Below are 10,523 nucleotides of genomic sequence, written 5' to 3' on the forward strand. Positions count from 1 at the left end.
CAAAACCCAATAGGGCTAGATACATACAATGGAAAATTATTCAGTCTTAAAAGGGAAAAAAATTCGGACACACGTGACAGTACCAGTGAACCACGAAGACATTATTCTAAGTGAAATAAGTCAGACAGAAAAGGACAAATATTATATGATTCCACTTATGTAAGTTACTTAGAATAGTCACATTTATAGTGATAGAAAGCAGAATGGTGGCTTCCAGGGGAATGAGGAGTTATTGTTCAGTGGGTACAGAATTTCAGTTTGAGAAGATGAAAGGTTTCTGGAGATGGATGGTGGTGATGATTGCACAACAATGTGAACGCACTTAATACCACGGACCTGTGGCTAGGTTCACAAAAATGGCCAAATGGTAAATTCTATGTTACCACAGACCTGTGGCTAGGTTCACAAAAATGGCCAAATGGTAAATTCTATGTTACCACGGACCTGTGGCTAGGTTCACAAAAATGGCCAAATGGTAAATTCTATGTTATGAATATTTTACCACACACACACACACGAAAATCAGAGGCTCATACTGTTGTCTTATACCTGCTTAAAGTCCAGGTGGAGGATGCACCTACTGGAATACGCAAAGAAGGAAGGACAGGATTTTTCCCTAATCTGGCCTTTGTCATTTCCACCTTTGCTCCCCAAATCCTCAGTCAGCTCTCTATTTGCATCTTGTTCATTCATTTATTTATTAAATGCCTACTACGTGTTGGCCCTGAGCTGGGCACTGAGAATACATTCTCCAGTGGCCAAGCCATTTTCTGTACAGCCCCCAGCTTCCTCCTGTCTGTTCCATTCACCTTCCGCCAGCCAGTCCTTCAGCCCACAACTTTGCACCTTGCTTCTGTCAATTTTCACTTTAATGGAAAATACTTTGCACGGTACCTTTGGCTCATATTTCAATTTTAAAAGAGGATTAGAAGAAGTACCGGGTGGCGTTTTCTACAGAAAAAGCCCTTACTGCTGTGAGTCTAGGGGTAGATGCTGCCTTCCTCTGTTAATCCAGTTAGACGAAAATATGCTTCAGCAACAAACAACCCTCAAATCTCAGTGGCTTCACAGTGAGTTTACTTTTTGCTCATGTTACATGTTCCACACAGTCAGTAGAGGGTCTGCTCCACGGTCACCTAGGCTTATGGAGGCTCCATCATCTTTCAGCTGCACCACCTAGAACAGTCTCCCGAGCAGCTGCAGCAGGGGAGGAGAGTGGAGAATTACAGATTGGCTTTCCACAGCCTCCGTCCGAGATAACGCACATCACCACCACTTACATTTCATTGCTCAGAACTGATGACATGGCCCTGCCTAATTGCAACTGGACTATCTGGTGAGTACCACTCTCTCGACTCTAGTTTCTTGACTCTGTGCTCTCACTAGACCAATAGTGAAGTTGTGATGACCTGTTTTCCCTGTTGCTCTCTCTGGACTCTACTCTTCAGAGCGGGTAGAGCCCTCACATTACTTATTTTCTAACAGGGCCTGGCACGTGGTAGGTGCCCAGTGTTTGTAGAGTGGATGAAAGATGGCACAAAGTAAAGGTGACCTAGAGGAAGGTGGAGTCAGTATCTGGAAAGGATTAGTTTAGGAAGAGAGGCCATATCTGAAAAATGAAGCAGGTAGGGCCAAGAAACCAATCCTATCCGATTTTAAAAACTAAACCAAACGTCACTGAATATAGCGAGACATTTTATGTGTCACACAGCTCATTGTTGGGGTACAAGATTTCCAGCAACACCAACCATAGAAAGTGCCTATGTAGAAGAAAAGGAAGAGGTCAGGGGCGGCACCAAGTGGCTATGGAAAAAAAATTCCCTGATCCCAGAGCAGTTTCATGAATAAACTAGGCATGGAGGGAAGGGTCTGACTTTCTCATAAGTTTTCAGAGCTAAGTCGGACTAGGATGCTATTCCTGGGTTACCATGGAAAGACCTTGACTTATCCAACAGTTTTTCTCTGGTAGAAAAATAAAAGGGATTAATCGTACAGGAATTGCTACTAGTTTAGAAAATCGGCAGTTTTATTGGCCTTGGTTTGCAAAATAAGCGGGTTCATTTAGATTTTAGAAGATATATAAGGACCCTTTAAGTTACTGATATAAGCAGGGTGACTATCCATTTAGGTTTGGATCTGTTGTTACCGGTTAATTTATTAGTAACATGTCTCACAGTCACTCTCGAAACTGTTTCGGGTTGGACAATAAATTGCAAGGTCATCCTAGTTACAAGTGACATTTACAACTGGTTGAAAAAAGGTGACACCAGGTCTGAGGAAGGGGCAGAAGAACAAACCTTTCCGTTGGCTGAACACACCCAGCTTGTGCTGGGCTGGGCACCTAGACGTGTTTCAGGACTAAGAGGTGGGGGGACCCCTGGGTGGGGGGAATGGGGGAAGCCTAGATGCTTCAACCACTTCCTGAAGAGTAAGGACTGGGTAAAATGAAAATGAGGTTGGCGGTTGGCTCCCTGCTCATGCATTTGCTCTCTTCTTAACCTTAGGAAGGCACTTAAGGCATCTGAGCATCACTTTCCTTATCTGTAAAATGGGAATAATAATGTTTACCTTCAAAGGCTGTTTCTCTTATTTCACTGTGGCCACTATTATTCCATTATACAGCTGGAGACACAGAAGTTATGAGAGGGCAAACTGTGCCGGTGAAGGCTCATAAGTCTAAGAGCTACATTTATAAGTCCAGTACTCAGGCGGTCAGTCCACAGTATCTGATTTCGAAAGGAGAAAACGGATACTTGGAGAGATAACTTGCAAAAGGTCACACAACTCATAAATGGCTGCGGGAAGACTGACCCCAGGAAGTCTGGTTCAAAGTTCGCGCTCTAACTATACAAGGGCTATTTAGTTAAAGGGCGGAAGCGGGAAGCGTCTAGCCCGGCTCTGCGGTCTCCATCTCCAGGTCTCTTTTCCCATCCCGCACAGACCCTCCAGAATCCCACCGTGGAAGAGGATCAAACACGACAAAGGGCGGGGGAGAGCTTGGCAAACCGGTCGACGTCCCGCAAAAAGCGATGACCGGACCCCAGCAAACCTCTAGGGGATGGTATCGAGCGTCCTCCTCCCTTCGGTCCAGAACACAGGCCACCTTTTAGACTTGCTCCCTGGGCGGGGAGGAAGCGCGGAGCCCCCCGGTTGGGCTGAGAGTTTACGTATGGCCAACTGGCGGCTGTGGCCCGGTCTTCCAAAAGTGTGCGCCGAGCCCCCAGCCCGGGCGGGCCTGCCTCCGGTCCGCTCCCCCCGACTCTCCGCCGGGGACCACCGGCCGGGCGCCGCCGGCGTCCGCGTTGGGCTGGGGCGTCCCCCCGCTGCCACCCAGCTTCCCGGGGGAGGAGCAGCGCATCGCGCAAGCATCCGGGAGCGGCGGAGGGGGCGGGAGGAAGGGCGAGAGGAGGAAGCGGGATTTAAACGAAAGGCGGTGACGCCACACAAAAGATTTCTATAGGCTCCAGGGAGGTTACGGCCGAGGCGGCGGCGGCGAGCTGGGGGGCGAGGCGCGGCCGGGAAGAGGAAAAGCCTCCAGCAGCCCCGGAGGGCGAGCGGGCGGTGGCGCACCCACGGCCGCGCTCAGAGGTGAAGCCGCGCGGGGAGAGGAAGCGGGTGTTTTCCCCTCTGCTTTTCGGCCCCCGCCCTTCCTTTCAGTTTCTCCCGGCTCGCTCGGAAGTTGGAGGTTGACAAAAATGGCAGGAGCCGGGGCCCGGGCGAGTTGCCGCAGCGCCGCGGGGACCTTCTGAGTTGGCCGGGCCGCCGGGGAGACGCGCGCGGCGACGTCCGATGCGCAGGGCCCGGGGTCTCGGGAGAGCTCAGCCGCTGCGGGCCCAAGGCGAGGCGGAGGCGACGGGGATGGACTCGCGCCGACAGCCGGCGGCGGGCCGCGGGGCGCGCGGTCCGGGAGGGCGTGCCGCCTCGGCGCCGAGCCGCGCTCTGTGAACCGGCGAGGCGGGAAGGGGCCGCCGCGGCTCCCGGCACGCCCGGGCGCGGCGGGCGGGCGAGAGCGCGAGCGGGGCGGCCGCTGAGCGCAATCAGTGCAGGCTCCCGCCCGACTCTGACTCGGCCGCGCCAGCATCGGCCACACCCTCGGCCCTGCCGCCGCCGCCGGCGCCGCTTCCCGAGAGCGGGAGGCAGGAGATGCCCACGGGGTGGCCGCGCGTCCCAGAGGGCCAGCCCCGGCCGCCGTCGCGGGGAAGTGCAGCCTGGCGGTGTCTGGGCGCCTGAAGCCCACGTGCGCCGCCGAGCCCGAGGTGGCTGACAGCAGAGCCCGCCTGAGACGCCGCCCGCGCCCCTCCCCGAGGAAAGGATTTTGATTTCAAAGGAAGGAAGGAAGGACAACTCCCAGCTTCCCTCTCCCGCCCCCCTCCCCCCCTCCCCCCGCTCGGGCGGTCGGACCGGGCCATGCCCAGGAAGGCGGCGGCGGCGGCGGCAGCCCAGCAGAAGGGACTTTCCTGGCAGTCCGGCGACGAGGAGCGCGGTCTGTGAGTTTGCTCTGCCCCGGTTCATGGTTCCTGCAAGCCCTCCAAGAGGCCGAACGCTGCGCCCCCTCCCCGCGCCCCGAAGAGCCTCCTGCGTTCTCTGGCCCCCGGGCCCGCTCCGCGCCGCCCGGGCTCCGGCCGCCGCAGCCCAGTGCCCTCTGCCCGCGGCGGTGGATGGCATGATGGTGCGGGGAAGGCACCGCGGCCTTGGCCAGCTGAGTCGCGACGGCCGCGGGGGCGGCGGCATCGGCAGCGGCGGTGGTAGCAGGCTCCCCAGCGGCATGCCAGTGCCCCCCGGGCGCGATGGCTAGCGGCAGCGCTGGGAAGCCCACTGGCGAGGCGGCTTCTCCGGCTCCAGCGAGCGCCGTCGGCGGGGCTTGCTCGCAGCCCCGGAAGAGGCTGGTGTCTGTCTGCGACCACTGCAAGGGCAAGATGCAGCTGGTGGCCGACCTGCTGCTGCTGTCGAGCGAGGCGCGGCCCGTGCTCTTCGAGGGCCCCGCCTCCGCTTGTGCCGGCGCCGAGTCCTTCGAGCAATGCCGGGACACCATCATCGCGCGCACCAAGGGGCTCTCCATCCTCACCCACGACGTGCAGAGCCAGCTCAACATGGGCCGCTTCGGGGAAGCGGGGGACAGCCTGGTGGAGCTGGGAGACCTGGTGGTGTCCTTGACCGAGTGCTCCGCCCACGCGGCCTATCTGGCGGCTGTGGCCACGCCGGGCGCGCAGCCCGCGCAGCCGGGCCTGGTGGACCGCTACCGCGTGACACGCTGCCGCCACGAGGTGGAGCAGGGCTGCGCAGTGCTGCGCGCCACCCCGCTCGCCGACCTGACCCCGCAGCTGCTGCTGGAGGTGTCGCAGGGCCTGTCGCGCAACCTCAAGTTCCTGACGGACGCGTGCGCCCTGGCCAGCGACAAGTCCCGGGACCGCTTTTCGCGCGAGCAGTTCAAGCTTGGCGTCAAGTGCATGAGCACGAGTGCGTCGGCGCTGCTGGCCTGCGTGCGCGAGGTGAAGGCGGCGCCCAGCGAGCTGGCTCGGAGCCGCTGCGCGCTTTTCAGCGGGCCGTTGGTGCAGGCGGTTAGCGCACTGGTGGGCTTCGCCACCGAGCCGCAGTTCCTGGGTCGCGCGGCGGCCGTGAGCGCCGAGGGCAAGGCGGTGCAGACCGCCATCCTCGGCGGCGCCATGAGTGTGGTGTCGGCCTGCGTACTCCTGACCCAGTGCCTCAGGGATCTGGCGCAGCACCCCGACGGGGGCGCCAAGATGTCGGACCACAGGGAGAGGCTGAGGAACTCGGCCTGCGCCGTGTCTGAAGGCTGCACCCTGCTATCTCAGGCTTTAAGGGAGAGGTCTTCGCCCAGGACTTTACCGCCAGTGAATTCCAATTCTGTGAATTAGCACCCTCCCACCCTCATCCCATTCTTCCACCCCCCACCCAGGCTAAAGGAAGATACTTATTCTCTGCCCCTCTCCATTTATACCAAAGAAATCAAAAGTGAACTCCCCCACCCCATGTTAAATGCTCGAGAGGAATCTTCCAGAAGGCAGGGCCATGCAGACCATTTACACACGCACTCGGAGGGCCCCCGGTGCCCAGCAGCCCACACCAGGAGATGGAAGATGTGTCATCTGCTGGTTGCGGTATTACCCCTGCCCCCTACCCCGGCTCCCCTTCCGGAATTCCTCCACTAAATTTTATTATTAATTGGGCAGGAAGGAGGTCATGGGTTCATTTCTTTTTTGGTCTTTTTTTTTTTCCCCCCCCTAATTAAGAGAAAGGTTACCTCAGTTTTCTCTCCTTAGACATGGATGTAGCTACCTTTTTTGTATGTTGTTATTTTTTTAAGCAGTCGTGATGGGTTAGGCGTATACTTGGTGTGGAAAGAGTATGACTTTGCCATGTGATTTGCAAATGGGGGGAAAAGCTACTGTGAGTGTGTGTTTTATTTTTTAATTTACACTATAGAATGATTCCCCCCACCATGTCAAGTTTTTACCTTGCATGTACTGGAGTATTTATTTCATCTATTAATAAAATGTTATGTTTCTCAGATGGCTTTTTGCAAGTATTGTTGATTTTCAATCATTGTAATGTTGCAGGCTGCATGTCATCCATGGAAAGGTGCCCTGGAAAGTTTGCTTGGGAGCAATGAGGTGGGTTCCCAACCTTCAGCCCTTTCTGCTTTTTCGTCAAGAGTTAACTTCTTTGAGCAGCCTAGAATTCAAGAAGAGAGAACTGTGTGTAACACTCTCCTTGTAGAGGCAGGGGACACATTTATGGTTCGATTACGTATAGTACTAGAGTGGTTTTTTTTTTCCTGTTTCTCCTGGAAAGTAGTTTTGCTTCCTTTGTCCCCTCTGATTTTTCTGTCCTAATGAACAGGGTTCAGACTGACTGCAGTCTGATTTGTATTCCGCCTGTCTTTTTCAGGGTAAGCCTCTTCCTAATCCTGTGTGGAATGCCAGCCTTCCCAGGTCAGAGAATCTGTGTATGGACCTGCAAAAGTACTGTACATCAAGCGAGAGTAAGACAGGTGTGTTCAGACAAGATCCAGTTGCTCATGATTTTAGGAGAAAAAAACAACACAAAAATGTAGAGTGTTCTAGACTGTTGTAATAGAGGGAGAGGTATTCTGGAAAGTGTGAGAAGAGCTTTCTAGACCCACAGCATGTTTGCAGGCAAAGGCTTATTTTTGTGACCTTGATCTGATAATGCCCCGGTAGATTGTATGATGGAAGGATGCTTTGTTCAGTGAAATTTGGAGTTATTTTAAGGTAGTTGGTCCCTTCTGCAGACAATTTTAAGAAAAAAATCTTTTGGGGGAGGGGCTGTATGGTTTTGCTGACCCTAGCTGAGTTTTGAACATTTTCCCACTGAAAAAATAACAAATGTATTTGCCGTGCTTATCCTGAGAGAGCCACATGGATAAAACTCATACATGCTTTAAATTTCCTCCATTTGCATTTTTCTTGGGATTTGTCGTGCCTAAGCCTTTGCAGTTCGCACAGATCTGAAAAGAAAGGTTTTTCAACAGTGATGTGTTGGGGAGGAAAGTTGTAGTGACTGTTTTTACTTGGATGGTTGTATTTATTACATGAACATCATGTTCAGCCTATAGAACCTCTTAAACCTGTGTTGGGTTTACTACAACTGTTGAGCTCTGAAGTTTGAAAAAGGCTTCCAAGTGGTCGAGTGTATACATTCTTAAGAACGGTCAAGGGAGCAGTTGTTTTGCTCTCTTAGGTGCCGGTAGATTTAAATTTCTGAAGTCTTTAAAAGATGAAAATGATCTTGCATGTTTATTCCTCTCCCCCTGCCCTTCTTTAGTCTGGATCAGTCAGGTTCAGGAAGTATTTGAGGGAAGGAAACCTACCTAACCCGTGTGCCAATGACAATCCTGCTTGCATATAAGAATTTTTACTTATTTTTATCCATTGAGTTTGCATGAGTAATGCTGAAGTTTATAACTGTATGGTTCCTTTAGCCTATGCAGATCACAAAGAGTCAACTGAAAGGAACAAAGTAAAATACAGTCAGAGCCAGAAATCTGCAAATTTGGTATCTGATTAGGAAAAAAAGAATTGCCAGTTGTTTCTTGGACTCATTCCTTGCAGAAGCAATTTTCAGGACAGTGCAAGCCAAAAAAATCACTTTTCCTATCTACTTGGATGCAGTTAACTAGCTAGTCACCAAATTAATTTTGAAACTTCTCTTCCTCTTAGCTAAGTGGTAGTTGCTTTTAACATTTCTGTATATTAAAAGTTTTTTTTACTTGCAGTCAAAATCTCTGTCCTCTGAAGTTAAAAGGTTCAGTGATGCGTTGGCCTCTTTTCCTCCTTCTGTCTCTAAGATAAAGCTTAGGAGTTTTCATCCAGCAGGTGGCTTGAAGTGAATTCTGCTTGTGTGTTTTCAGCAGGCTTCAGGAAAGCAGAGTGAGGAGTGCACAGTGTTCCTGTGTGTATCACTCACTTAGCTGGGCACACACAGCTCTTTGACATTTTAACTTTTCTCCCAGTGTACCAGGTGGCTAAACTTGTTTTTGAAATAGCCCTGATTTTGTAAAAGGAACACCTCAGACCTATTTCATTGGGTTTAATAAGGGCAGCAGAGATACTGTTTCCAGGAATAAAATCAGAGTGGCCTGATTTTTTTTGGTGGTGGTTGTTAAATTAAACCACACGGGTTAATTTAAGACATCTATCCTTGGGCTCTTCTGACTTCCGAGGGCAAGTTTTCTTACACGGGCTTAATGGGCACCATCCTGACTAGGGATGTTGAAAAGCTTCCTCTGAATGGTCATAAGAGAAGGAAATCTTGGCTGTGTGTTCTTGGAACAAAAGCCATTATTTATGACAGTCCACCAAAGTCAATGGGACAAAAGGCTTTCAAACACAAGGCTTAGCTAGAAAAAGCACAGCTCTGTCTTGGCTGTTTAAGCTTGGCCTTCTCCTGTTACTCATTCTGGGTTGATTTTAGGAAATGCAAAAATTATGTATGTCTCTGTGTGTGTGTCTGTATGTGTGTATGTTCCTCGCCCATCCTCATCTCCACCCCATTTTTTTTTCGTTTTTTTAATTTCGGCTCATGTTTCTCAAAAAATATCTAAAGAGTTTATAATTCTGGAAGCATCACTTACACCTGATTGGTTATTTTACAAATACTTTTTTTTTTAAAGCTGGCATAGGGATCTAAAATACTTGACAGTTTGAAACAGCTAATTTTAACAGAAACACCTGTTTTTTCCGGAATGAATGTGACTATGGTAACATGCCAGTCAGGCAGAGGATTTGAAAAACGCCTGCCAAAGCCCCTCCTGAGCTTTGCTTGGTAAACAGCAGTTAGAGAAGAAATCTCTGAAGCCTTAGTAGTACTTTAACCTGTGGGGCAGTGCACTGGCTCCTTGGTGCCTAGGTTTCCAACTCCTGGAAGAGCCATGAAGGAGGCCATCTCTGGGTTTCCAGTGTGGACACAGATATTTGTGTTCCCTCCAGGCAAATTCTTGTCTTGATGAAAAAAAAATACATTTTTTTGCATGAGTATGCGTGAAATGAATTGGCTTATTTTACTGAAGTAGGGTTTTTCTTTAGGGTCGTTTGGGTAGGTGAGTTGTCTGGTTCCACCTTAGTGGCAGAGGCTCAAAGATTGAACTGTTCCGATAGTATAGGGGAAAATTGTGTTACTTGTATCTATGATTGGAATTGATTTAATTGAACTGTAAAGCCCCTTCAGGTCATGGGCTGTCATGCGTCTCACATGTGTAGTTATATTAAATGAATGTGTGTACAAGATGCCTGCAGCGAGTGTGCTAAGTAAGTAGTAAAATTGTTTCTGGAAATGGAAGTTATAATGGGCATTCATTCAGCAACTGTTGATTGGGTGCCAGCCACTGTACCAGGCCCTGGGGTCCAGATGTGAGGGGGTCATGGTTCCTCCCCTTGCAAAGACTCGGTGCTGCCCCAGACTTGGTCAGTGGGCTGGCAGTAGCATCCACAGTGTAATCCTGGACCCTACCTCAGGCCTATTTCTATCAGAAACACAGGGTGTGGGGCAATCTGAGTGTCATCCAGCCCTCCCAGGTGATTCGTCTGCGGAACCACTGGCCTGCAGGGCCTGCTGGTTTCTTTGTACTCCCTGCTGCCTCTGTAAGACCAGAGTGCTTCTGTGTCAAGAGACAGCAGCATTTCTGCAAGTTGCTTGTTTGCTCAGGTGTTTTTTTTTTTCTCCTGGATATTTTGAGCCCTTTTCTTCAGTTAGAAAAGATAATTTAGTCTCTCCTGCCAATTTGGAATTGGCAGGTTTTTCTTTTGTGTGTGTGTGTGTGTGTGTGTGTGTTTATAAGTACAGTGTCCTCCTTCTCTTACCTCCTTTTTGAGATGAACTGAAGTCATATAATAGTAAACTGGCAACTTAGCTTCCGATGTTTTTGCAATGCTGTTGACTCTTGTCCTAGAAAACTGAAACTAGCAGACAACCTAATTAAAAACCAACGCTTTAGCTCTTTGGCTACCCAAGAAAGAGCACTTTGCTGTTGAGTTTGTAAAGTA

At 50.8% G+C, this 10,523-nt stretch overlaps 1 protein-coding gene across 1 annotated transcript; it reads left to right on the forward strand.

Annotated features, from left to right (window-relative positions):
• The first annotated feature begins 3,467 nt into the window (after positions 1-3,467).
• Positions 3,468-6,535, forward strand: TLNRD1 (talin rod domain containing 1). The gene has a single exon (XM_029236296.1). It carries the CDS (start codon positions 4,788-4,790, stop codon positions 5,874-5,876), a length of 1,089 nt encoding a protein of 362 aa, XP_029092129.1. The 5' UTR covers positions 3,468-4,787; the 3' UTR covers positions 5,877-6,535.
• The last annotated feature ends 3,988 nt before the right edge of the window (positions 6,536-10,523 follow it).

This window comes from Monodon monoceros, unplaced genomic scaffold, assembly GCF_005190385.1.
Source record: "Monodon monoceros isolate NGI ecotype Baffin Bay Population unplaced genomic scaffold, NGI_Narwhal_1 Super_Scaffold_21, whole genome shotgun sequence".
NCBI lineage: Eukaryota > Metazoa > Chordata > Mammalia > Artiodactyla > Monodontidae > Monodon > Monodon monoceros.